General features: G+C 52.4%; 8 protein-coding genes across 8 annotated transcripts; 3 read left to right on the top strand and 5 right to left on the bottom strand.

Moving 5' to 3' along the window:
- Nucleotides 1–1,473: 1,473 nt before the first annotated feature.
- N7459_008722 (serine/threonine-protein kinase) lies at nucleotides 1,474–3,708 on the top strand (the record flags this gene model as incomplete). Its single annotated transcript, XM_056947890.1, has 3 exons — nucleotides 1,474–1,908; nucleotides 2,234–2,478; nucleotides 2,532–3,708. The coding sequence occupies 3 exons, from the start codon at nucleotides 1,474–1,476 to the stop codon at nucleotides 3,706–3,708; spliced, it is 1,857 nt and encodes a 618-aa protein (XP_056797400.1).
- A 1,093-nt stretch (nucleotides 3,709–4,801) lies between these two features.
- N7459_008721 (uncharacterized protein) lies at nucleotides 4,802–6,848 on the bottom strand (the record flags this gene model as incomplete). Its single annotated transcript, XM_056947889.1, has 5 exons — nucleotides 4,802–5,915; nucleotides 5,987–6,204; nucleotides 6,265–6,277; nucleotides 6,338–6,437; nucleotides 6,563–6,848. 5 exons carry the CDS (start codon nucleotides 6,846–6,848, stop codon nucleotides 4,802–4,804), a joined length of 1,731 nt encoding a protein of 576 aa, XP_056797399.1.
- Nucleotides 6,849–9,561: 2,713 nt separating this feature from the next.
- sxa2 (putative pheromone processing carboxypeptidase (Sxa2)) lies at nucleotides 9,562–11,290 on the bottom strand (the record flags this gene model as incomplete). The annotated part of the gene is made up of 3 exons (XM_056947888.1): nucleotides 9,562–10,681; nucleotides 10,742–11,024; nucleotides 11,092–11,290. The coding sequence occupies 3 exons, from the start codon at nucleotides 11,288–11,290 to the stop codon at nucleotides 9,562–9,564; spliced, it is 1,602 nt and encodes a 533-aa protein (XP_056797398.1).
- Nucleotides 11,291–13,279: 1,989 nt separating this feature from the next.
- Nucleotides 13,280–14,915, top strand: N7459_008719 (MCT family MFS transporter; the record flags this gene model as incomplete). Its single annotated transcript, XM_056947887.1, has 2 exons — nucleotides 13,280–14,658; nucleotides 14,750–14,915. 2 exons carry the CDS (start codon nucleotides 13,280–13,282, stop codon nucleotides 14,913–14,915), a joined length of 1,545 nt encoding a protein of 514 aa, XP_056797397.1.
- Nucleotides 14,916–16,285: 1,370 nt separating this feature from the next.
- Nucleotides 16,286–16,663, bottom strand: N7459_008718 (uncharacterized protein; the record flags this gene model as incomplete). The annotated part of the gene is made up of 1 exon (XM_056947886.1): nucleotides 16,286–16,663. The coding sequence occupies one exon, from the start codon at nucleotides 16,661–16,663 to the stop codon at nucleotides 16,286–16,288; it is 378 nt and encodes a 125-aa protein (XP_056797396.1).
- A 91-nt stretch (nucleotides 16,664–16,754) lies between these two features.
- On the bottom strand, nucleotides 16,755–17,315 carry N7459_008717 (uncharacterized protein; the record flags this gene model as incomplete). The annotated part of the gene is made up of 2 exons (XM_056947885.1): nucleotides 16,755–16,988; nucleotides 17,109–17,315. The coding sequence occupies 2 exons, from the start codon at nucleotides 17,313–17,315 to the stop codon at nucleotides 16,755–16,757; spliced, it is 441 nt and encodes a 146-aa protein (XP_056797395.1).
- A 1,156-nt stretch (nucleotides 17,316–18,471) lies between these two features.
- On the bottom strand, nucleotides 18,472–22,658 carry tcsC (putative two-component osmosensing histidine kinase (Bos1); the record flags this gene model as incomplete). Its single annotated transcript, XM_056947884.1, has 2 exons — nucleotides 18,472–18,498; nucleotides 18,573–22,658. 2 exons carry the CDS (start codon nucleotides 22,656–22,658, stop codon nucleotides 18,472–18,474), a joined length of 4,113 nt encoding a protein of 1,370 aa, XP_056797394.1.
- A 2,043-nt stretch (nucleotides 22,659–24,701) lies between these two features.
- N7459_008715 (phenylalanine--tRNA ligase subunit alpha) lies at nucleotides 24,702–26,312 on the top strand (the record flags this gene model as incomplete). The annotated part of the gene is made up of 2 exons (XM_056947883.1): nucleotides 24,702–26,164; nucleotides 26,219–26,312. The coding sequence occupies 2 exons, from the start codon at nucleotides 24,702–24,704 to the stop codon at nucleotides 26,310–26,312; spliced, it is 1,557 nt and encodes a 518-aa protein (XP_056797393.1).
- Between the last annotated feature and the right edge of the window lie 596 nt (nucleotides 26,313–26,908).

Below are 26,908 nucleotides of genomic sequence, written 5' to 3'. Positions count from 1 at the left end.
TCGGGGGTGGTGAAATCAGAGGAGATGGACAGGTCTCGACAGGAGATGCAAGGGAGTCGATCAGTCGAGCGAGTCCACAACGGCCGATAAGGGTGCAGTGACCGAGCGCATACAACGGCGTAAGGTGGTTGGCGAGGGGCTGGGGAGAAGGAACAGCTCAACTGGAGGGTTTTATTCGCTGCAGGAAGACAAAGGAACACTCCACGTATCTACAAGAGTCTAACAGGTCCTAGTTACTATATAGTAGTAGTTCGTTCCTCCTCGTGACGAGTAATAGTGACAGGTAAACTATCAAACAATGAGGTGTCCCTAAGAAGCCACGAGTCCACATGCGTGTTTCAAGGCGCCTTTGGCCCCGTTGGTCGCCTCTCCACGACTTCCACTCCATCTCCCTCACGAGCAGGACGACATGCACATTCGACGTTGGTGACTTCGCAGATACGTTCCTGGATTGAACTCTCTCTTCACTTGGTGGATGTTTCAGGGTTCTCACTTCCGGCCTCCTTGCATTTGAGCAATGTTTGGCCCTTGATGCAGGTCACTTTCCAATATCCATTGCCCATTCCAGCCATGCACCCTGCGCTGCACCAAATCTGCCTCAAATCTCGGGGCCAGCGAGCCGCACGAATGAAAGCGCAGCCACCCTCTCGAGGAGAATCACACCTCGAGGGAGGGGGCATGTGGCGAAGATGACGATATGCCACTCCACACAGCCTCGACCAAGCTTGGCTCGACCCAAGATGAGAGTGCGCGATAAGCAAAGACAGCACAGGTCAAAGGCCTACGTCGAAAGACGAAAAGATCGGGAGGACACACAACGGACGAGAAACGAGAATCCACCCGGGGGGAGCCCATTAAGACGTCAACAGTCCTGAATTTGGCCAGAGGCGACTTGTCGTCAATCTGTCAATCTATCGCCGGCGCAAGAACAGGGAAGAGCCCGGTTGATATAGTCAGCCGTTGGAAGTGGCGATCCATGACGCCAGAGCGGACGGACAGGTAACTCACTAATTGCGTCCAGATGCGCAGTTGCCCATCGTAATGACTGTCGTCCATCGTGCTGTTTGTCTCTCTCTATCGTACTGTAGTAACTAGTAGTGACGGTGTCGCGGAAGCCGCCAACCCGCAACCACGATGACATCGCCCGGCCATACGTCGTCATAGGCGTTGTCGCTCCCCTCCGGATGGGAATTCTGACCTCATCCCGGCCAGGTTGTGTTCTGCTTCCCCCCCCCCTTTTGCTATCTTTCTTCTCTTCCTCCCCCACCCATTCTCTTTTACCTTTCTGGATCTTAGTCGCGGGGTGTAGAGTTTTGAGTCCTTTCAATCCTTAGGCCTCTGATCTCTTTATTCCCCCTCCCTCCGCGTCTCTGCCAACTTTTTCTCAGTCGGCGAGTCGTTTACCACGGACGGTCTTCCCTCTTCCCTCTTCCCCTCTTCCCTCTTTCGCCCTTTCTTTCTCGACCCGACACGATGAGTACCATACAGAATATCAAGAACTTCATTCGGCATGGGAAACAAGCCCGCCTTGTAACCCCTCATTCCGAACCCACCACCGACGTCTCCACCGTCCACGCCGAACAGCAACCGCAGCCTCAAGGTCAATTCTCCCCTGCGCTCACTGCCTTTGAGACCGGCGATCTTCGTGGAAATGGCCCTGCTGCATCACAGAAAACAACCGAATCCCAGGTCAGGCGAGATCGCTCGGTGGAAATTGAGCGGCTGGTGGCGGAAGAGAATGTCAACCGCACGAAGATGCCCAAGTATCCGGGCTTAGATCGTTGGATCCTCGTCGAGAAGATGGGCGACGGTGCCTTTAGCAATGTCTACCGCGCCAAGGATTCGACAACCGAGTATGGCGAGGTGGCCATCAAGGTGGTCCGCAAGTTTGAAATGAACAGCAATCAGGTAGGGTGACCAAAAGGTCTTCATTTCCTTGGCTCGTGTCTGGCTTTGTGTGCATTTCTGGTGGCATGGTCCAATTCGGGTCTATCCACATGTGAATCGTCGCCAATCTTCTTTTTCTGGTAGAATGATCCTCTTCGTCCAAGCGTCAAAAAGGTTCCGAAGGCTGCGGAGGTGGGCAAACCTCTTCTAGACCATGTCTTCCTGATTCATACCCATCACCGTGGCAGTGGTGAATCGGGTGTCACTAGCTTTCCGGTGTCTGTTATGTTACGCGGTCATCCAATTCGTCGCGATGACTTGTTGCTGACTTTGTTCTGTCCTACAGCGAGCCAACATCCTCAAGGAGGTTCAAATCATGCGCAATCTAGACCACCCCAATATCACCAAGTTGATTGATTTCTCCGAGTCTCGGCAATACTACTACATTGTTCTCGAGCTCTGCCCTGGAGGCGAGTTGTTCCACCAAATCGTGCGATTGACCTATTTTAGCGAGGACCTTAGCCGGCATGTGATTCTACAGGTAGCCAAGGCCATTGAATATCTTCATGAAACTTCTGGCGTGGTGCATCGGTTTGTACTGGCCCTTCATCCCTAGCCTCTTCCTCGGCTAACATGCTACGCAGTGATATCAAACCAGAGAATATCCTTTTCTACCAAATCCCCTTCGTTCCGAGCAAACATCCGAAACCCCAGCAGCCGGGCGACGAAGAGAAAGAAGATGAAGGAGAGTTTACGGTCGGTGTCGGCTCGGGTGGCATTGGCAAGATCAAAATCGCCGACTTCGGTCTTTCCAAGGTCATCTGGGATAGCCAGACCATGACTCCCTGTGGAACCGTTGGATACACCGCTCCTGAGATTGTAAAGGATGAACGATACTCGAAGAGTGTTGATATGTGGGCCATGGGATGTGTACTCTACACGTTGCTCTGTGGCTTTCCTCCCTTCTACGACGAGAGCATCCAGGTTCTCACCGAGAAGGTAGCGAGAGGCCAGTATACCTTCCTCTCGCCCTGGTGGGACGATATCTCCAAGTCGGCCCAGGATCTCATCTCCCACCTGCTGACAGTCGACCCCGAGAAGCGATATACCATCAAGGAATTCCTCGCCCACCCTTGGATCCGTCAAACCGATGAGGAAACCACCGCGGCGCCCGATGCTCCTCCTCTAGCCACGCCATTTGGACAGGTCCGCCAGAATAAACTCGAGCAGCTCGATCCTGTCGGTGCCGATCAGGCCCCGTATCAGCCAGCCAGTGCTCGGTTTATGGACGCGCCGTCTGCAGCTTCAGAACGTCGAATGGACTTCCGCTCGCCTGGGGCGTTCAACCTACGTGAGGTATTCGATGTCGGATATGCCGTCCACCGCCAAGAAGAGGAGGGCAAGCGCCGCCGTAACTTTCGACAGGGTGTCCGAAGCGGCAATCCAGCCGCAGGGTTCCAATCTGCCCTCGGTTCCCTTAACGAAGATTACGATGATGAATTTGACTACCGACCCCACGTTGAAAATGCTGAGCAACCCCCCGCCAAGGTTGTCAAAGCGACTGGTCAGCAAGGCGACATGGCCGGGATGGAGGCGAAGCTTCGATCCACGAATCTCGGAGCCCAAAGTAGTGCCGCACAGGCACGGCAGGCCCACCGTCAACCTCGGCAGCAGGGCTACGGGCAGCACGACGCAACCGTCGCCGCAGCAGCTAAGAGCAGCATCGCGCGCAAATCTCATCAACCCTTCGAGCTCAGCCTGGATGGCGCCACACTGCTGGAGAAGCGTGGCCGTCGCAACAATGGGCAGCCAGTGGCATAAACATGAGAATTTTGTACACGAAAAGGATTCTGGTGTTTTAGCGTCTGGGTCGATCCTTTCTTCTGTGTTTTTCACGAGCGATATGCTGCATGGATCTGCTTTTTTTTTCTCCTTGCTTCTTTGCTTTCATTTGGCTCTACCATTCTACCTTATATGCGCTTCCGAGTTTCTTATGACTCCTCGCCGCTTTATTTCGCTTCTTCGTACGTCCATCATCTCACTTTATCTCTGTGCTCGTTATTCGAATCTATCCGGCGAAGACGATAATATCTCATTTGACTGGCACCGGTACCTGGGAAGGGAATGGGGATGGATTTGATTGGCGATTGCTCCGATTCTGGTTATCTTGTCTACTACGCCCGGAGCTTGCTTGGTCGGGATGGAGTTCCACTGTGTTCAGTTGTCATCTAAGGGTCTACATACCAAGGATATTGATTTCCCGCTGTGTTATATGGCTATGCGCGTTGTTGTGTCGTGTTCCAGGGACTCTCCATACTTTTCTTCCAATTGCATCTGTTGGCTGAGTCCTGCTTGACTTGATGCCATGCAATGGACTTTTTGGTGATCATTTCTTCCCACTATTGCTTCCGTGTTGCTCCCGTCAACTTACTGTATTCCTTCATTTTGGGCTCCGTTCGTAGAGGCGATTTGGTAGGGACTTCGTCTATATTGAGGGGCGTTGGAGATCCCCTGTTGCTACCCATTCTTTAGATATTGGGCTTTTGCACATCTAGTTGTGGCTGTGGATAGATTGGAGTATCACGGTGTCTAGTAGACGAGTATACAACTGAAATCCAGAACCGGCTACGGCATAGAAGGCTGGGGAATGTGTCACGTCAAAGCACGATATCGAAGTATTGCATTACAGAACAGTTTGATTGAAAGGTCGTATTGGTATCTTGCACTTTGTATATCCACCTGGGAGTTTCCTGGCACTCCACGATGTCAAATGTACTTGAAACAAAGATAAACTCTCTCACACACACACAAGGCACCAGGCCTCTTTTGATAGTCATTCCGTATACATGTTATACGTTTTTGAGCAGCTTTCGATGAGATGAAATGAAATGTGAAACAAACACATTCGTGCGCACTATAATGTCTGCTTGCCGCGTGTCTCAATGGGGAGAAGGGTCATCGCCACAAAGGCAGCAAGAATCAGCGCCCCGGAGGCATAAATGGGCGCATCGGGGGTAGCATCGCCGGCATAAATGGCAACCAGCGGAGCACAGAGACCGGCGATACGGTTCAGGCAGCTAGAAATGCCAGTGCCAGTGCCACGATTCGGGGCAGGGAACACCTCCGGGGTGTAGGCATACAGAACACCGTACATGATGTTCTGGAAGAAGGCCTCGAGACAGGTGCAGGCCAGCTGGACGTTGGCGTTGGTGGAGGCAGTGAAGCAGAAAAGTAACACGCCGGTGATCATAGTGGCGATGGCCATGGTGCCCTTGCGGCCGATATACTTGATTTCCACGGTGTAGCATGCTAGGACGGATCCTGGGAGACCGACAATTGAGGAAATCGCGTAGTTGCGGTAGGTGATATAGGTGGAGTTGGTGCTGCCGCCCGACTTGCCCAGGTACTGTGGCAAGAAGGCGTTGAAGAGAGGATAGCCCATGCCAATGGTGGCCCAGCAGAACCAGAGCAGGACGGTGGTGAAACCCAGACGCTTGTTGGCGAACAAGGGGGCAATGCGGTCCATCGAGAACTTGGAGAAGAAGCGCTTGATTATTTCAGTATTAGAAAGTTTCTCATCTTCCTTCTTCTCGGCGTGGCCGCCAATCTCGTTGAGGATCTCATTCGTCAGCCAGGTCTTCGCTTTGTTCTTGTACGCAATACCGTGGACGGATGCAACAGCCTCTTCCTGGCGACCGCGAGATAGGAGGAACTTCGGCGACTCGTACAGATGGAAAAGGAAGAAGCGTGCAATCCACATGCAGAAGGTGATGGCACCCAGAGTCAAGACCAAATAGCGCCAGCCCATGTTCTCGGACTTGGTGCAACCGGCGGAACTCGCACAGCTATAGGTGGGGACATAGGCCCAGGCAAGCAGACTACCAATGAGCTGGCCAACAGGCCACCAGACACTCAGCATGGTCAACATATTGCCCGAGGCGAAGGGCAGGAATTCCAGAAAGAGGGCGCCATCAACCGGCAGGTTTCCACCCACGCCGAGCCCAAGGCAAGAAAACAAAGCGCAAGCACTGCATACTTTATTAGTGAAATATTCCCGAGGAATTTGGAGACGTGATAGTAGTAGTTGAGGGAGACATACCCAATCCAAGTAGGACCACCGCCAGCAGCCAGGCCAAATGCACCAGCCATAAATAGAGTGGTGTTGAACGCCAGGCGACGTCCGATAATATCAGAAGCAACGCCCCAAAAAGAGGCACCAATGCATAATCCCAGAAAGAGAGCGCAAGTAGTAAATCGAACACGCGACTCGGAGACGTCAAATTCATAGGAGAGGGGTGTCAAAGTAAGGGCAACTCCCTGCTCGGGATTAGTACTCCATCGTATGACCATGAACTATATCAATCGTCAGTTGCTTACCTGAAGCCAGAGGCTACAAAAACAAGGTTAGTTTATCCTTCTGGAAGGAGAAACGAGTGTAATGAAAGCTTACTTATCCGCGGTCCATCCAAAGCCACAAAGGAAGAAGAGCTGCCACTGATACCGGCCCATGCCAATATCTTGGAGTGCACGGTTGATAACCTTTGCCTTCCCTGGAGAATTACCACAATTAGGTCACATATACTTATAGACTCAATAGCTCTTAGAAAATTGTAGGTTGGGGAAATGGCGCTTTGGGACGGGGCTGCAATACTCGGAACTGGAATAGGGCACATACGGTCATACATGGAGTCATGACCCGATGCAACCACATCGGCGTCGATCTCTGCACGAAGCTTTTCAATAGTCAGATGGCCAGTCTCTGTGACAGGGCCGGCGGAGCCATTTTCTGAGGAGGAAGGTCGGTCCAAAGACTTGTCAGCGTCCGGGTTAGAGGATAGAGAGTTTCTCTTCTCCGGGTCCGGGGGTGTCGCTGAGTGGTCGGGAGCACTGGCCAGTGGTATCACAACGCCTGGATAATTCTGACGATCCTTTTTGAAGGGGCTCAACTTTGACAGACCCATGATGATGAATATTGGGCGAGGCGCTTGCGGGAATCAGATCGAAGAACCTCGGCTTGGGAGGAAAGCGCCTATGGGAATATGAGGACAGAGGCAGCTCTCAACGACTGTTGAAAGGCTGGGACTCTAACGGATTCTGTGAGCGAGTTGTTGCAACAAGGCTACAAAATTGGCGCGTTCGACGTTGTTGCAATCGGGAGTCTAGGGTCGTGCTGGTTGGGGAGTGGAAACGCCGTGACGGGTCGGGGCAAGCTTGCGTTGGGTGAACCGAGACCGCAATCGTCAACTCGTACAGTATGTGAAGCTAGACGCTGATCGGCGTAGTCGGGATATCAGATTCGGTTGCCGCAATGTTGTTTGCTACTGTAGAGCAGAATCGATGTGCATCAAGAATTCGACGTGCTTGGCTGTGGTTGAACCAATTCGTCTTGTCTTTGACTTTCTTTTCTGTTGTCTCACAGGTGAGGATGACGACGTAGGATGGGCTCCGCCTTGAATATCAACTCCAGCGAATCTGACGATTGCTGGTGGAAAAAAGGACGAGGTAGCTAGTGGCAGCTCCCCCCTCAGACCCAGAATGGAAAGAGTCGAGTGATGGAGGAGAAAGACTTGGGAGGAGAGAGAGAAAAGAAGAGGAAGGAAGGTGGGATTGACGAAGCCCTATATAGAACCTCGATTCCTTCCCTTTTCTTTGATTACGGGTTGGCCGTTCTGCGGTTACCAGCAAAACGGGTCCAGTGCGCCAGAATCCACCATTCGGGTTCGGCCATTCCGCCTAGGGTTTAGTGCGGCGGTATTGCTGAGACCGACCTGTATTTTTTCCCCTCTACTTCTACTCGAAAAGTCGAAAAGTAGAAAGCAGATTGGAACAACGCCACGGCCCGGACTTCAGAAATTGCGTCTGGGACGTTGGCGACGATCGGGTTTGCCCGAATAGGTGAAAAGTGTGAGAAGAAAAAGAAAGGAAAGAGCGAAGGATCTCCATCTACAGTTACTCCTATCTACTGATCAGCACGGTCCGACAGTGGGAACGAACGAGTTACAGGGAGACTCCGTATTCCTCGACAGGCATCCATGATTACAATTCCAAACTCTCACGGCCAAAGAAAGATAAGAAGCCCGCATGCGATCTCCGCATGCTCGGCACCGACGTCATCACCGCGCTCTTCGTTTTCCTTGCAATCGGGTTGCGGCCCATCTCACCCTCCCCTCAGCCCTACCAGCGGCGGTGCGCGATGATTCCATTCCCGCGGAAACTGCGTTCCTTCTCATGATTTTCCTATCGAGTTGATCAATTGCCCATCGAGAGATGCTCCCCTCTACTTGCACGCCCTCCAAAGACGGCCCCTAGTCACTAGTCTTGGCGGCGGCGTATCCCTTCCGCATTCGGCGATTCACTGTAACCATCCAAGGATGGATGTCTTCCCTCTCGACCTTCCACTGAAGCCAATCATAACTCCTCGAAGCAGAGTCATTTGGACGGTCAAGCTGGCCATCGTGAGTTACCGGTACATTTACAATACCGGGCCTTGCGGCAGGCGCCGCCTAACGCCACACAATGAAGGCCACACTACTTGTGGCGACTGCTCTGCATGCGACACCCTGGGCCATTGTTATTATTTCATTTGTCACGTTACTCAAATGCTCCTTGTAAATGGGAATCTCGTCGGCCGTGGCTCGGCTCACCCATCGGCAAGGCCCGTCTACTATGGATATTTCCTCTCGGGAATTCGACTCCTACTGTAACTCAATGCAACGCTGCTCCCATGCCTCTCGTCTTTCTGCAGAATGAAGGCAAGATCATCATGGCGTGAAAAAAAAGGAAGAATAAATGTGAAGAAAAAAGCCTGGATTTTCGACAAACCCTGATCTACTGCGGGATATAAGAATTTTCACCTGCATGTGCCGGGCAACGATGAGGGGCAAATATCATCTTGGCGCAGCGACCTGAATATGTATAGGCCTATAGATTCGGTTACAATCATTTCGGCCACTCAGGTGACTATATGTGATCTCAACCTGATGAGCGTGTTCTGAGTACAAGGGGAGGCGATGTCGGACGCGATGTCCTGCGTAGTACAAGCCATAGTAGGTAATACCATTGCCCTCAGAGAAATTCAATACAACTGCATCTATCATATAATTGCCCGACCCTGCGATGCTCTATAGTGGCGAAATTCTAGACGAGTAGATTCTTGAAGATAAAATAGACCCCCCCCCCCAAGTATTGCCTCTCAGATAGTCTCACAACGGACCAGCCAGTTTACTACCTATTTAGAATCCGTGAATATATACTTGAAAAGGAAACCTGGCCCCGGTGCTTGTGACGAGATATACTAAGGGAGCTTGTTTTGGATTTCTAAAAACTCAACTCCTTTGACCCAATTTGCCGTTGGAGAAGTAGGGAAGTTTTCCGCGGGAAACAATTTTAACAACCAATCCACTAGCGATAAACTCGGGAGGGATTCACTACGCGCAGAGACAGGACGGATCGGTCTTTCGAGTTTCGTATGTTCTGGGTAGCTGAAATACAATACAAAAGTGAGCAGTTGAATGTGGCTGCCGGAGAGCCATGATCCGTGAATGTTAACAGGAGTTGCCTCTAGGACTCGGAATTCGTTGGTTGTCAATTACATGCCCTTGCTGCTATTCTATGTACATAGGTACTCAAAATCCTCAGATGCGTCTCTTCGCAGTGGAAGCTTTTACGATCCGCTCAGATCTCGTCAGTGCGTTTAAGCAGCCATTCCAGATGTCGGTAAGATGCACGCGGCTGGTACTGCGGCTCCATATGCCCCGACATATAGGTCTCAACCCACATCAGTCCACGTTCATAGTGCTGGATACCCATTATGCCCTGGGGTCCATCAAGCCCAGTAGCATCATTCTCCGCAAAGGCACTCGCGTACATGAGATCGGGAATCTCGATGTTGATAGGGGTCTCGGGCTTACTCTGGAAGCCCAGGTGGCCGTTCCAGGTCATGTTTTGGATTGCCAGCAAAGTACCGTTGGTGATGATGACCATGTCATAGTCACCGTTACCAATGAGGACGCGATTGGTCGCCTCGATGACCTGGGGCAGAACATGCTCAATCGGGTTCGCCGAGGTGTCACCCTCCTGCTCGGGGCCGGAGCCGCCACCCGTGAAGACGGACTCGGTCGAGCATTCCGACCAGGTGATATTGGGCGCGTGGAGCGCCTTCTTCACGTCCGCGCGGTCAAAGTACACTGTCGTTCCTTCAGGCATGTAGTTCAGCGAGCCCGGGAAACCCAACACATCCCACAGCAAGGGACACACCGTGTTGACCTCGTACAGGTCGAAGCACGGGTTGGCATTAAAGGCTTCATTGTACACCAGGTCAAACACATCACAGTTAGCATCGGATGTATAGTTGAAGAATTTGGGTGGCTGCGCCTCGGGGGGAGGGAAGGTCAAGTATTTGTCGATGAATTCGGAGTATCCGCACGACTCATGCAGCCTCTCAAGCTGGGCCATGAAGGTGGCGTTGAAGTTGAACATATTCGCATGCTTCTGCACAAATGGCACAGTTGGTGCTTCTTCTTGAACATAGTCAAACTGGCCGATGCAGGGATCATAGGCCAGAGCACCGTGCAGATCGAAGTTTTCCTTGTTCTTCTCGTCAAGGATTGCGGCCGAGATGTAGGGGACATAGCGACCCGCATAGCTTTCACCGGTCACATAAATCTTGAAGTTCTTAATTCCGAAAATTTCCTGCCAGTTCTTGAAGAACTTGACAAAGTCTTGTGCAATCTCCTCCTCCGTTGAGGCTGTCGGTGTACCGATGGAAAAGCCGGTTCCGACGGGCTGATCAACCCTGATTGGAAGTTACTACACAACTTCTGCGCCGCATTTGAGTCTGTTTCCTAGGACCTACCAAAGCACGTTGGTCAAATTCACCCAAGAATAAGGATTCTCCACGGGAGCATAAGTGCCCGGTTGCCAGACGAAGCGGCCATTCTCCTGAAGAAAGCCTTCCATGGAACTGCACCCAGGACCGCCATTGAGCCAAATCGTGATCTCGTCGACAGGTTTGCCAATAGTGGGCTGGAAGACGAAGAACAGGGCCCGCGAAGCATTGTCCTTGTCAATGGGCACCAAACCCGAGTACATCTCACCAAGATCAAAATTGACATCAGGCAGACTCTCAACCACATAGGCTGAGAAGCAGGTCAGCTTCTTTCTACACACCTCGATCAAGAGTGGTAGGTTATGGGGCACACTCACGCTTAGTATCGTCGCTCAGAAAGCGATGCTTCTTGTCAGAGCGCTCAGGCTTATGCTGAGTCGCCTCGACAGCTCGTTTGGCTTTTGCCAATGGAGCACGAGAAAGCTCTGCAAAGCGGCCATGCTTGGCTGCAACCAGAGCATCTGAGCCCAATTGGAGCGCCAGGAAGGCCGAGGTGAGGACGGAGCCAAACAACATCCTGGGTGAAGTCCCTCGCTAATTGATGTTGGAGAGTTCGAGACAGGAATATGAAAGACAAAAGCGAATACCCCTGTTCACTGAATGATCAAGCGTGCAGATCGAGCGATTTCTGCAGATTAAATAGCCCGGGCCTACGCACCCACCACAGGAACCACTTGAGACTATCCGGCTTCTGTTAACAAATCAAGCTAGATCGAACCACCAGGTCTTATTGGAGATCCACTCAAGAATGCTTCTTCTGTGCCTCCACCGGCTCGCCTGCCGATAGCAATGGGACACTGATATCGGTCCGCGATGCAGCGCAAGCGGGGTTGAGCATCCCGCTCATCACCGGAAACAGCCCATCGCCCACGCATTTCGTAGTTGTCCCACGCGAAGTAGCGGTCTACATTTCTTTTTGCTCGAATGAGATCGATGCAGAAGAAAAGGGATCGCGGGGAATTGCAACCAAAACTTTTTTCGTTGTTTTGATGATTCTGATCCCGGTGCGGTCAGACGCCGAGCCATCCACTCTATAGCTTCCGGGACAGCGACGGATTCCGGGCCAACGGCCTATCTGCCCACGCGAAGGACACGAAGTTCGTTTACGGAGATGTGCGAGGCATCTTCAATTGGCCTGGGTTATCTCCTCCCCCTCATGCAGTGACATCGGCTGCAGCCCTCCACAGCAGGTCCCCACTCGAGAACAGATTGCTCGGCGGTGGCGTGAACAAGAAGAGCACAGTCGGAGTGATGCGCTTTGTAGCGGCGGGTGAGGGGTGAGCAGCAAGTAACCTGCCTTGGCAGCTATCGCTTTAGATGAAGCCGAGCACGCGAAATAGTGAACTGAATAATGCGGAGCTGGGTGGTCTTATCGGCGCCGAGAGCCCCTTGACAATCACATTGACCCACCTGGCCAACTCAGCTCTGGAGATGATATGAGAAAATGTGAGATGTGAGTAACATAGCGAAGGTGCTTGAGGCGATTGCACGACATGTACTGAAGGTTGACATTTGGGTATGCTAAGCTTTTTCTCTCCAGGGGGGCCAAATTCTGGCCAGCCAACCCCGCCCTGGGGGGAAAACTGTCGCAGAGCCTTCACTGATCGGATGTCGACACTATGGAACTGCAACAGATATGACCTCGTTCGAATGGGGGGTATTGGGTGGTCTGAGACGCTGACCGCTGGTGAGGTGAAAGAGCTAAGTTGAAGTTGGCGGTGACAATCGATGGAGATGTTACTCGGCAAGCAAAAGCAACAAACACAACGTATTCTGCATTTATAAAGGCGCATTTCACCCATCCCACCAGGCCTAGCGGGGCCAAAAAGCAAAAAGATGGACTCGCGGGGAATCGAACCCCGGACCACCCCCATGCTAAGGGGGTATTATACCACTAAACCACAAGCCCACTTGATGAGAAAGCAGGCCGGGATTATGCCACACTATCCAGAGTCAGCGTTGGATTGTGGTGAATTTCCGATTCACAATTCTCCGAGCAGGTGACCTGCAGACTGAACACCTTGTGTCGTGTTCGACACACTGTGGATTCCTGTGTCCTCTGGAGGAAGACTCTTCCTGACCACACATGTTTACTTCTGCAGGACATTCCGATCTGCGGGATGAATCTATTCCATGGGGACCGACACAGGGTGTGGGTGTACCTGCCCACGGCTACCAATGACTGGCCAGCTCGATTTTTTCTTACGATGCTGAATTCGGTCTAGAGAGACCCTCAGGAACCGCGGGAGACCAATGGGTGCTTTTCCGCTCCTCGAACTCGCATTTGAGTGTCCTTGGCCTGTTGGACTCCAACTTTTTGATTGCTAATAGCACCCCTCCCCCGGGCTATTTTCCGATCTGAAGACACAACCGCCTTCCCCGGGTCTCCATCTCTTTATACCCGTGGACGTGACCGACTCTCTTCACTAGCCCATTCTTTTAATACGGCAAGTGGACAACATCGGGAAGCGAGGGAAACGACTCCAGCGGCACATTCCGCGTAGCATGTCCACCGAGTCCAAGCCTGCCAGCACATCGAATGGAGCTGACAGCCATGAAAATGGTCCCATCCTCGTCCTCAGCCACGAAGCCGTGACAGAAATGGCAGTGAACATAGAAAAACATGCTTCCAGCGCTAACGCAGAGAGGTCTGGCATTCATGAAACTGAAACCGAGAAACAAGTACAGACGAACTTGGCCGACCAGCCTCCGGAGCATGGACTCCACTCTCCACATGATGGTGCTTTCTATCGCACAGTGTCAACGGTGGCTCCCTCACAGCGCTCTGTCGAGCGAGACCCCCTGAGCCGGGTGACGACAGACGCCGAGGGGAATACCTACCCGGAAGGCGGCACACAAGCATGGCTTGTGGTGTTGGGCAGCTTCCTTGGTCTCTTTGGATCGCTGGGCCTGATCAACACCATTGGCACGTTCCAGGCGTATATTGAAAGTCACCAGTTGAAGGACTACAGCTCCGGCAGCATCGGATGGATTTTCGGAATGTTCGCCTTCCTAACGTTTTTCTGTGGTGTGCAGATTGGGCCGATCTTCGACGCGCGCGGGCCACGCCTTCTTGTGCTGGCTGGGTCAATCTGTGAAATGGCTATGATTATCCTCATTGGATTCTGCACTCAGTATTGGCATTTCATGCTGGTGATCGGACTGCTGGGCGGTGTTGGGGCGTCGCTTATATTCACCCCGGCCATCTCAGCTATTGGCCATTACTTCTATGAGAAACGAGGAGTCGCAACCGGGATCGCGGCTACCGGTGGCTCGATGGGGGGTATCGCATTCCCTCTGATCTTGGAAAACCTCTTCCCTAAGATCGGATGGGGCTGGGCTACCCGAGTTGTGGCCTTGATCTGTCTGGTGTCTCTGTCGATAGCAAACCTCCTGATCAGATCCAGACTACCCCAGAGACCTTTTTCGAAAGACAATGTTTTGCCAGACTTCCGAATTTTCCGGGATCCTCGATTTGCCTTGACGACTGCGAGCGTCTTCTTCATCGAATGGGGTCTATTCATTCCTATCAGTTACATATCTTCTTACGCCCTCAACCATGGTTTCTCCCATCAATTCTCATATCAGATCCTGGCTATTCTGAACGTAGGTTCGTTCTTCGGGCGGTGGCTGCCAGGGTTCTTTGCAGACTTCCTGGGTCGATTCAATACGCTCATTGCAACTGTGGCTCTTTGTTTACTTTGCAACGCATGTCTGTGGCTCCCTGCCGGGAATAGTCTGGCCTTGTTGGTGATCTATGCTATCTTTTTTGGGTTTTCCAGTGGAAGCAACATCAGCTTGACTCCCGTCTGCGTCGGCCAGCTCTGCAAGACCGAGAACTATGGCCGGTATTATGCCACCGCTTACACCGTCGTGAGCTTTGGGTGAGTGTCTTTTTCTTTTCTACTTTCCTCTGCGAGATATCAGCTATTGTGATGTCATGTACCCTTCGATCTGACATACTTTTGCCACTAGTTCCCTCACCGGCATCCCAATTGCTGGTGAGATCCTGGCCCGCTGCAATGGACAATACTGGGGCCTCATTGCATTTACGACCATCTGTTATGCGGCCGGTTTGGCCTGTTGCACGGCTGTCAAAGTCATTCAGGTCGGCTGGCGCAAGCCCTTGGCCATCTACTAGAGGTCTAAAGCTCTAAAGTTCAACTCGATCTGCGTACCGCTTCATGACCGGCTTTCCATATATCAGCCATACCGCACTCAACTCTTTTAATTTCGACACGACCTGACGACTATTCACGCATCAAAAGCGGTAGACCGCGAAGAAAGGTCCCTTTTTTTGATATCAATGACGACTTTGCTAAATTGAGTTGAGCGTTATTTTTGAGATTCTCCAGCGATTGCCCGGGTGCATCGTAACGATGACAGTAACATACAGTGCCATAAGTCATTCTCCATGCTAGCTTACATGAACATAGATTGCAATTGATGTTGATATTCTCTCATGATCAGGCTCTTTGATCTCCAGGCTTCATACGCCCCAAAGAACTGCATTGCGTTGTCTTGAGATCACCGGGTAGCCAACACTACTCGGCGATGGGATCCAGGTCCTCCAAGCACCGGAAAACGACTCCGTGATAACATCTAGTCAGTTGAAACCAGAACGATGAATAACACCCAATGCCTTCTCAACTGAGTCGTCTATTCCTTACGCCAAGTGAAAATCTGCTGGAGAGGATCTCATCACTTGCACCAGCACTGCCATGGGAACCGCCAGCTTCCGAGACATTTATTACAACCAGCTCGGGACACGAGACCAAGGCCTCTCTCGCATAAGATCTCCGACAGGAACGCTGATTGATCTATGTAACCAGACAGTCACAATGATGGTCCTCAAGATACATCACCCACGGAACCTGACCTCCGATGATTTCCAATAGGGCGGCCGAAGCGGAACCTGCAAAACAGACCGACTGGACGACCTCGAACCTAAAGCTCATGCAATAATGCACCCAAGTTCCGACTCCCAAAAGAGTCTCGATGACATCGAGCGTTCATCACCCGATGGAGAGCTTTTCATGGTGCGCTACATATTACGGCGTCGTGCTCGTCTCTTGCCTCCTTGAACTGCTTAATGTCAATGTCAAGACTCACGTCCGCCTGAGCTTCCTGTCAGGTGGATTACGCTTGCGCTCTTCGATCTGCGTCCCTTTGGCAGCCGGTTTTTATCTTATTCTTTCTTTTTGACCAAGTACCTCTTGTGGACCTACATTGCTCTGTCAGCTTCGACTTGGATCCATCGACGTCCGTCGCGAAAGGCATCTGAGTTTTCACCGTGAACAGTGCTCTGCTTCGGGTCAGACCTCACTGTGTTTCTTCGATCACTGTGAACGCCGGTATACTTGGCTTTCGTCATGTTTACCAAAAAGTGTCTGGCTTTCGTGGCTGCATCTTGGGTGCTTTTACAGAGTTGCCCGGTCAGTGGCGATGAGATCTCGAACAACAACGATCATGTCGAGTTGGAGGAGCGCGGCAACCTCGGCGTATTAAACTCTATTCTTGCAGCTGCCTCGGCGACGGGGGCTGGAGGTAGCCCCTGCCCGAGCACTCCAGCTGGTGGTGGTGGTGGTGGTGGTGATCATCCTGGCGGTGGTGGCGGCGGTGGTCCCCCTGGCGGTGGTGGTGGTCCCCCTGGCGGTGGTGGTGGTCCCCCTGGCGGTGGTGGTGGTCCTCCTGGCGGTGGTGGTGGTCCCCCTGGCGGCGGCGGTGGTCCCCCTGGCGGTGGTGGTGGTCCCCCTGGCGGCGGCGGTGGTCCCCCTGGTGGTGGTGGTGGTCCCCCTGGCGGTGGTGGTGGTCCTCCTGGTGGTGGTGGTGGTCCCCCTGGCGGCGGCGGCGGTCCTCCTCCTTCTGGATCTCCGTCGCCGACAACATGTGCTGTCACAATCGGCCCAGTGGTCCTCACGCCCGCTCCATCAACGGTCAGCCTCAATTCCGTGGCAAGTGCCCTATGTGCGGCCTGTCCTCAGAGCGCTAGTGCAACCACTGTGACTGTGACTTTCTGCCCTAGCCCGTCTGCTGGAGGTGGAGCTGCTTCCAGCAGTGCTCCACCTTCTAGTAGCGTCTCGGCTTCAAGCAGCGGTCTGGCTTCGAGTAGTGCCCCAGCTTCGAGCAGTGCTCCAGTTTCCAGCAGTACCAGAGCGAGCTCAAGTGCAGCAGAAAGCACCGGCGCGTCATCCTCGCCTGCCACGCACACTTCCTCGGAAGTGCCGTCCAGTTCAGCTCACAGCTTGAGTCCAACTCACTCGACGACTCGAGTCTCGACGCCTCTCATTCCCGGAAACACCAGCTCACCAGCAACTGGCAGCACCCTTCACACCCTGCCCACATCTACGCCCTTGTCGGGCCTGACATCGGGCTCGACGACCGGGGTGGCAACCTCCTCCCCAGCGACTGGCAGCACCCTGCACACCCTGCCCACATCCACTCCTTTGTTGGGCCTGACATCGGGCCCGACGATCGTGACAACCACCCCGCGAGCGTCGATTCCTCCCGGTATAGTCCGACGTGGGGCGTCAGGGAACATGACGGCACCTTTCGCTAACACGAGCAGTATTCTCCCGAATGCGACGAGTCCTCTTAACCTGACGCGCCTGGTCACGCAACAAACAAATGGGCCGGCGCCTGTCTTCCGCTTCCATGTCAGGAACCGAAACTAGATGGGTTGGTGGAAGGAGTTGCTGGTTTTTCATGAAAGGGACGGTTAGGATCTGGTATTTTTCTGTTGTCTTTTCCACTTATCTACCGGGGTGTTTAATGGGCTATCTAGATGAAGGCTGGCTGGATCTATTGTAATCTTGCTGGGGATGCGGGCTGAATAGATCATAAAATTTGCTTTTCGTTGTTTTATCGTGTTTGGTTCGCAAAATGAGAGCACCTGAATAGAGCAATCCAAATGATGCTGACACGAATTGTTGAGGCAGCCCTAACTGGACTATCTCGGACGAAAATTGCAAAGCTCGGTCAAAGCCAGGCGGCGGCTTTTCAGTTGAGACCTTGCATTGCTTCCTTCATTCTACTTCCAAGCCTCTACAAATGAAGCTTATCGAAAAAAGGGTTCTTGCATTTGGTCGCAAACCCATGGGGAGATCAAAGCACCTAGCGAGAATCAAAGAGACTAATTGACTATCCACGCAGGATAGCGGAAGAGGAAATGGAACCTCGGAAACCAGGACGCTCTCTGGTTCGCACCGCATATGGCCCGTCCCGTCCCAGAGAGGAAGAAGCAACTAGGTACAATACAAAGATAGAAATGGGGAAATGGGGTCCGAGGCCAGACCGTAAATGAGAGAATAGACAGTAAACGAGAAGACGATGTAATGTTATCCAAGGGTGTAAAATAGAGCACCCCTTCCTGGTTGCAAACTCCTCCTTTAGTCACCCACTGGACTGCCGAACAGACCCTAGCCCTATCAAAAAAGATGCGCCGTACACCGACCTGAGGAAATGGGAGAAAAACACAAGCGAATGCAAAGATGTAAAGGAGTATGATGATGGCAATGAGGAAGAGTAGGTGGGTATGAGCAAGTCAAATGTGAAAGCAGGAAATGACTGAGCTTTCTTCCAAAAGATCATAAGAAGCACTCGAAGACTCATATAGACAGGGTATCAACGGCCACATCGCAACCATCTGATAAGATCTGCATGGCGTGAAATAAATGTTCATAGTATGCAAACGAAGCTCAGGTACTGTTGGACCGCAACAAAGACTGTATGGTGAAAGAGACCGATTAGCCGACGTGGTCTAGCACGTAAATTTTTCGGACATACATGCTCAACGTACCCGATCATCGATCATCTCTTCATCTTTGTCTTCTGCTGGTGCTGGACTAACAACACTACCACGGGAAATAGGGCCCGAGGTTGTGATAGCCCGAGTATCCATGGCAGGCCGTGGTGGCTGCGGCAACGGCTGTTGCTTCTGTGGCCGTTGCTGCTGCTGCTGCTGCTGCTGCTGGTTTTGGTTGTAGGAGGAGACAGAAGAATGGATCGGGTGCATTTCTCCACTGCTCGAGATTCTTGACTCTTTACTCTTCTCCAGCAAAGAACCACCAAGTGTTGCACACTTGAGAATGGTTTGCATCATCTGGTTTTGTTTAAGGGGCTTCGACAAGTACTCGTCCATCTGTGCCTGAATGCACTTCTCCCGATCACCCAACATGGCGTGTGCCGTAAGTGCGATGATCGGAGTTCGTTGCAGACCACTCTCCCGTTCATACTCGCGAATCTTGCCTGTGGCCTCAAATCCCCCCATGACTGGCATCTGAACGTCCATCAGAATGACATCGTAGCGCCGCTTCTTGACAGCCTCCACAGCCTCCAAGCCATTGCCAACGACGAAGACATTGTGGTTGTGCTTCTGAAGGATCTTCATTGCCAATTGCTGGTTCACATCGTTGTCCTCTGCAAGAAGGATGTCGAAGGAACGCGAGTTGTCCGTCGTAATTGGCGTGGACCGGCCTTCCAAAGCTGGAAGCATACCGTTGCCCAAATCGATTGGCTGACAAGGAGTAGTCATATACGAGCTGATACCAAGATCAAGGGCAGACTTCAAGCTCACGCAAACCAGAGGGCAGACCAGAACTATCGGAATATACTTGAACTCGTCGAATGTCCGAAGTATCCGAGCCGTGTCCACTGAGTCGACAATGATGACATCGTAAGCATGACCAGATTCCTTTCCAGAAGGATCTTGAATCTCAGGGGGTGGAACATGCTCCTCATTTCGTACAACCAGCGGCTCCAGATCAATCTGCTTCAGCATCTTCATGACATTGGAAGCCTGCACACCGTTCTGACCCTTGTCGATGAAAAGCACCCGATGATCCCGGTACGGCATGAGCTGGGAGGCAATAACTTTCAGAGATTGGTCTGCAAGCTTGACGACGCAAGTGAAGTGGAATGTACTGCCGTGGCCGTATTCGGACGTAACCCACACATCACCACCCATCAAATTCACTAGTCGCTTGGAGATAGAGAGACCGAGGCCTGTACCACCGAACCTGCGGGTGGTGGAGCCGTCGGCCTGCTGGAAAGTGTCGAAGATCAAATCCAACTTGTCCTCTTCAATACCGATTCCGGTATCAGAAACGGAAAATTCAAAGGCGTATTCATTTGGTCTGGTTTGCTCCCGATCGGATTTGCGGATGGTGAGCTTGACCTCGCCGTGCTCAGTAAACTTGATAGCGTTGCCGACCAAATTGAGAATAATCTGGCGGAGACGGAACGGGTCCCCAATCACATAATCTGGGACTGTATAGTCCACTTGATATGTTAAGCTTAGGAATTTCTCATTCGCCTTGACGGCTAAAGTCTTGAGAGCGTTGAAGACAGTGCCTCGCACGGTGAATGGAATACTCTCAATCACCATTCGGTTCGCTTCAATCTTCGAAATGTCGAGTATATCGTCGATAATCGTGAGCAGACTGTTTGCCAGATTGTGCACGACGTTCAGCATCTCGCGGGTGTAGGGCTTGAGATCGTCGGTATCCAACGTCAACTGGGTCATCCCAATAATGCCATTCATCGGAGTTCTGATTTCATGCGACATATTGGCCAAAAATTCGGACTTGGTGCGGTTTGCAAGCTCGGCGGCTTCCCTAGCAGCAGTGTTTCGCTGAATACTGTCTCGTAGGTTGGAAACCATCTTGTTGATCTTCCGCTTCAGCTCGTCCATTTCTCCAGAGGCGTTGACGGTAATGAGCTTGGTGAAATCACCGTCTGTGGCAGCATCCGTAATTTCACCGAATGCACGCACTTGGGACGTAAGGTTCTCGGCCATGGTGTTCACATCCTCGGTAATTTCTTTCCACGTCCCTGCAATACCCTCCACGTTGGCTTGCCCACCCATCTTGCCATCAACACCGACATCGCGGGCGACCTTCTTAAGCTCAGTGGCAAACTTAGCCAGTCTGCCCACCATGTGATTGATGGTGACCTTGAGAGTAAGAATCTCTCCTTGTGCGTGCACCTCAATCTTTTTGCTGAGATCACCCTTGGCAATAGCTTGCGTGACATCGGAAATACTTCGCACTTGGGAGGTCAAATTTTGCGCCATGGTGTTCACGTTGTCGGTGAGATCTTTCCATTTCCCTTCCACGTTGTCTACCTTGGCTTGGCCCCCGAGGGTTCCATCAGTACCGACTTCACGTGCGACCTTGCTAACTTCAAAAGCGAAGGTATTCAGCCGATCCACCATGCCGTTGATGGTACTCTTGAGATCTAATATCTCGCCCTGGACGTTGGCGGTGACCTTTTTAGTCAAGTCACCCTTGGCGACAGCAGTAGTAACGTCCGCAATCTCGCGTACTTGTGTCGTCAGGTTGTTGGCCATCCGATTGACATTTTCGGTCAGATCCTTCCACGTGCCTTCGACGTCGTTCACTGTAGCCTGTCCACCTAGTACACCATCTGTACCGACTTCCTTTGCAATTTTCGTGACTTCCTGCGCGAATTGTCGTAGTTGGTCCACCATGGAATTGATGATATTCTTGAGTTCTGCGATTTCTCCTCGGCAGTTGGCTTGGACCTTTTGTGTGAGATCACCTTTGGCAACAGCCTTCGTGACGGTGGCGATATCACGCACTTGTGTTGTGAGATTGTTGGCCATAGCGTTGACGTTAACCGTGAGTTCGTTCCACATGCCTTGGACGCCTTCAATCTGAGCTTGTCCACCTAGCACACCTTCGGTACCGACATCACGCGCGACTCGCGTTACCTCGGTTGCAAAGGTCCGTAGTTGGTCCACCATGGTATTGATTGTTTGTTGCAGTTCCAGAATTTCACCCTGAGCTCGGCTCTCAATCTTCTGACTAAGGTCACCGTGCGCGACAGCGGTGGTAACAGCTGCGATTTCTCGCACCTGATCCGTCAAGTTCTTGGCCATAATATTCACGTTTTCAGTGAGTTCCTTCCAAATTCCATGGACGCCGGTGATTTGAGCTTGTCCACCTAGTATACCTTCGGTTCCGACTTCACGGGCGACTCGAGACACTTCGCTACCGAACACTTGCAGTTGGTCCATCATGGTGTTGATCGTACGTTTGAAGGTCGCAATTTCCGGGTCCATTTCCAGAGGGTGAATTTGAACCTTCATGGAGAGGTCACCGTTGGCGACTTGAGTGATAATACCGCCGATTTCTCGCAAGGCCTTCTGGAAAGCTTCGTTGGCTTGTTGGTGTTTACGTAGTTCACGTTCCAAAAGGACAACATCCTCGTTCTCGACCTTGGTCAGAGCACGGCGAGTGTCCTCTTGCTGTCGCTGCAACTCGTCGCGAACCTGGGCAATGATTTCTTTCTGGGAGCTGATTTCCTCGGCCTGCTTCTGAACGTGGTTGCGCAGGATACTGATATCTTCTTCGCGGACAATGCGGGTACGCGCCCCAGACTCTTCATCATCGTCGGTTTCGTCGTCGTCAAGGTCTCCTGCTGGAGGTTCAACGGGGCCCGAAGGGGTCCGCTGTCGCCGATCGGGTTGATTCAGGTTTTGCTGCTGTGAAAGGCAATAAGAAGAGTCAGAACCTTGACCGGACGACAAGCGATCGAGCCCAAAGGTCCACAAAAAATCAGGGTCCTTCTCGTTGGATCCGAGAGCAGACGGGATGGCCTGCTGGGGATTGTCGGGGAGTTTGTGATGACTGACAGCTTGGAATTCCAGATGATGCACGCGACGCACCAAGGCCTCTAACTCGACCTCGAAGGCGGCCTTTGCCGGGCTGGCGTCTCCGGGAAGTTTGGACGATTTGGCACCGTTGGTCGAGGAAAATTGAAAATCAAAAGGAGGGGAGGAGGAGCCGGTCGTGGGCTCATCTCTGGCGAGAGACTGCAGCACGGCCGTAGCGGCCGCGAGAGTCTCGTCCGCGCCAGTCATTATGCCCTGTACCAATCAGCGGTTGGTCATACGAAGCATTTCACGGCGATAGCAAAGATAGTTTGAGAAACGACACGAGCTTTTTGAGCCAAGTAAATTACACGCCATCACCAAGGACACTACACCGCATCTTCACACGGCAGCATAGACGGGGGAAAGGAGTCGAGATAGTTCCATTGCCGAAGCGGGAGAGAGCCAAGGCAGCACTTACCGGACGGGTTCTGGGCACGACAGATTAAATGAGCTGGTTAGGGCGACATGGAGTGATTTCACAAGCAGTTCGGGGCCAAGGAGATGGAATCCAGACGTCCCGAGTTACTCGGGGGATGGTGAAAGGGAACCTTTTTAATTGAAAGAGTCGGGACGAAGGGGGAGCACCGCCCGGAAGGGAGTTATGTAAGCGCGCTATTTCGCGGGGGCAAAAGGGGGGGGGGGAGAGAGAAAAGAAGTCGAAAATCCCCGAGAAATGAGATGAAAGAATGAGATCCGAATCTGGCAGAAATGGGAAAGGAAGCGAAGCGAAGATCTGGAGAAGTGCCGAGAGGGAGAGGGAGAGGGAGGAGAGGGGGAAAGCGAGATTTCGAAAGGGGCGGCGATACCGACGCTCTCGTTTTTTCCTGCGATTGTGTCTCTCCGCGCCTACGAACACACACTCCTCCCAACACGCGACCTTCGGTACCTGGTACTCCCTGGCTCTGTGCTACTGAACCAACCGCCTTCATCTACGCTGCTCTGCGACCAGGCCGGAGAGCGCGCGCACTAGGACCGATCACCAGAGTTCGAGGGCCAAAGGTCCTCGAGCCGTTGTTCACTTAGCTTGGCCCATGTCAAGACACTGACTACGATGGTACAGGAGTCCTGACTTATCAATCCTGAAAAGCGGCTAGGATCGACGCCAGGACGACTGGCTCTCACGACGATCGCACTTTCAACCCGCCCGCTCATCACATTTGAGTTCTCAATAGTTTACGGGGTATGTGAAGAGGGAATGATCCCCATCCAGCAACTCCCATTCGAGCGCTTTTCCATGCTCCGATCTCTCTAGAGCGGCCACGATTTCAAATCCTGGTCCGGAATGGTTCCTAACGGAGTGGATGCTCGATGGGCCCCGTTGAACCTTAGTCTCAGCCAGTGAGAATCGACTCTGCACGTTCGTTGTCTCGGGCTTCTCTGCCACCGTTCCATACTTTGAATTCCAGCCTCGCTAATGAAATCTCTGTGGCGAAAGCGTGTTGGGCATTCGAGTCTACCCGCCTTCAATGCCCATTGGATCGGCTTCATCGGCCATGGAACGGGGGATCATTCACCAGGCCACCTTCAACGGTACCTGGACCAGCCGTCCTTGGTGGTGATGGTGGTAAGGCTCGAAATGATAGGTAGCTGATCTATAGTCGGGACCATCGGAGAGACGGGGAGATGATAATTGACCTCCGCCGTCCTTGCGTACTGACTCCCCCGTTCGGTTCAAAAGAAAGCCACAGATCCAGACAGAAACCATCCACACACCCTGATACAGCAGAGGATGTGGCAAAAAGGGACCAAACATCGCCCCCCGACAATATCGACTAGGGTCTAAGCACCCCCGAACGCCGGCCGCCATGGCGTTGAGATACCGCTGACACACAGGCGCCAAACGATTTGCAAGGCCAATATTGGCCTCCGCCGGGAGCAAATACGATGCCACGATAGGGAACGGGGCTGGTACTTTGGACCCAGGTCATTTACAAGGTCAAACGTAACGACCCTCGTTGCAGAGGAACAGCAATAGGGAGGAGACAGTAGTCAAGAAAGATGTACCACAATTCCTTTCAGCCACGCATTATCAACGATTGAAGTCGTGTTCATGCATCATGTCCGATCCATAGAATCTTGAATGTAGGGCACGGAATGGCGGGGTGAAATGGCGGACGTGGTCGCTGTGCCCCGCCGGATAAGATACAACGGAGAAAAGAGTCATCGGAATTTTGGGCCAGCACCGCAAGATCGATTCCCCCACGACCTGCTTAGCTCCCGCCAATCTCTCTGCAGGAAACGTCTGCAGCCATGGCGTCCGATATGACATCCCAGATCCTGGACGCCTTGTCCGCCTCCGATGCGCCAATCCTCTCCAACGAAGCGTTCCCCTCCACCCCCTCATTGAATGTCAAAAGTGCGCTGGACCGCCTCGGCTCGCGGGACATGATCAAATATGAAACCAAGGAAAAGGAGGTTGTCGTTCTCACTTCCGAAGGTGAAGTGATCGCCGCCAATGGCAGTCACGAGGCCAAGGTCTTCGACGCCGTCGTCAAGGCTCTGGACGGTCTGAAGATTAGCGACCTGCCCGGCATTGTGGGAAAAGACAACGCCAAGGTTGGCCAGGGCAATGCCTTCAAGCGCGGCTGGATCAAGAAGGACAATGACTTGCTACGGGCGACTAAAGAGTCCATTGTCGACGAGACTCGCGAGCAGCTGCTCACCGTCCAACGGACAAAGAGCCTAGATGACTCCAAGGCGGTTGCGGATCTGAAGCGGAGGAAGCTGATCAGCTTGTCCAAGGATATCGCGTACAAGATCACCAAGGGCCCTAAGTTCGCCCGCGAGTTTGTCAAGGAGGAAACCGACCTCACACCCGAAATGCTTATCAACGGCTCATGGAAGACGGCCCACCTGAAGCCATACAACTTCAACGCCAAAGGCGCACACACCCCATCCGGCGCACTGCACCCTCTCAACAAGGTGCGCCAGGAGTTTCGCAACATTTTCTTCGAAATGGGCTTCGAGGAGATGCCCACCAACCGGTTCGTCGAGACAGGCTTCTGGAACTTCGACGCCCTGTTCGTGCCCCAGCAACACCCCGCTCGTGACCTCCAAGATACCTTCTACATCGCCGACCCTCTCAAAGCCGATGGTCCCCGTGAGGATCCCCTTAATGACCCCCACCGTCCCAAGGCCGCTCAGCCTGCCTCCCAAGCAAGCAAAGAGAAGCCGCTTGACTACAAGCAATACTGGGACAACGTTCACGAGGTCCATGAGAGCGGCAAGTTCGGCTCGATTGGTTACCGCTACCCGTGGAATGCAGACGAGTCTCTTCGCCTGGTTCTCCGCACGCACACGACCTCCATCTCGGCGTACGTACTACACAAGCTCGCCGCCAACCCGCGGCCGGCCCGCTTCTTCAGTATCGACCGCGTCTTCCGTAACGAGGCGGTCGATGCTACTCATCTGGCAGAGTTCCATCAGATTGAAGGTGTCATTGCTGACTTCGGTCTCACCCTGGGTGGTCTGATTGGATTCATGGAAGTCTTCTTCGCCAAGATGGGCATTCACCAGCTGCGTTTCAAGCCCGCCTACAACCCATACACCGAGCCTAGTATGGAGATCTTCGGCTATCACGAGGGCCTAGACAAGTGGGTCGAGATCGGTAACAGTGGAATGTTCCGTCCTGAAATGCTGGAGTCGATGGGCATCCCCAAGGACATGAGAGTCTACGGCTGGGGTCTGAGTCTGGAGAGACCTACTATGATCAAGTAAGTACCGCAGAGCATTCTGATCGTTATATTTTCTAACAATTTCGCTTCTAGATACGGTGTGAGCAACATTCGGGAACTGCTCGGTCACAAGGTCGACCTGAACTTCATTGAGTCCAACCCGGCAGTGCGTCTGGAGAAGGAGTAAAAAAAAAACAAAGTGAGAAAATCAGCTCCATCTTCACCGAATTGTCGATGGCATGAATTGTTTATAGAACACTACCTTTTTTCATTTTTGCCTAGCTTAGAGGTTGTACTTGAAATCACGAGATTATGTGGATGGTAACGCATTGCATGTCAATGATGGACGAGGAGAAATGAAATACAAAAGACTTTTCATACTTATTCAAGTACCGGTAGATATCCAAGATTGATAAAAAAAAATTCGATAACCAGACTAAATGCTCTTTTGTCTCAATTCTAGGAGAAACCACCACAACATAACCCAAAAATGTGGACCGAGTCAGGAAGTTGATTATCCTTTACTCGGGAATAACCTTACGTCCATGTCTTTCACTACCTGGAGGTTCTACAAGGGAATGTCCCACCCGTATCTGTGCCCCAGTGCATGAAACTCTGCAACAGTGGCTCTTCAGAAGGCGGGTCTCGGAAGTACAATATTCGGCTGGATGTTTTTTCTACCTCCTCGCTCATGGAGACGCAGGCATCGGTAACACAGACCGGTGAGGGCCCGGTTTCCGAGCCTACAAGGGTGAGGAGGCCTTGATATGCCGACTGGATATG

The sequence above is a fragment of the Penicillium hispanicum genome (assembly GCF_028827665.1).
Source record: "Penicillium hispanicum strain IBT 35686 chromosome Unknown utg000007l_segment0_segment0, whole genome shotgun sequence".
Lineage (NCBI taxonomy): Eukaryota > Fungi > Ascomycota > Eurotiomycetes > Eurotiales > Aspergillaceae > Penicillium > Penicillium hispanicum.
The sequence above is the reverse complement of the archived record's forward strand: the minus strand, read 5'-3'. Positions and strand labels throughout refer to the sequence as shown.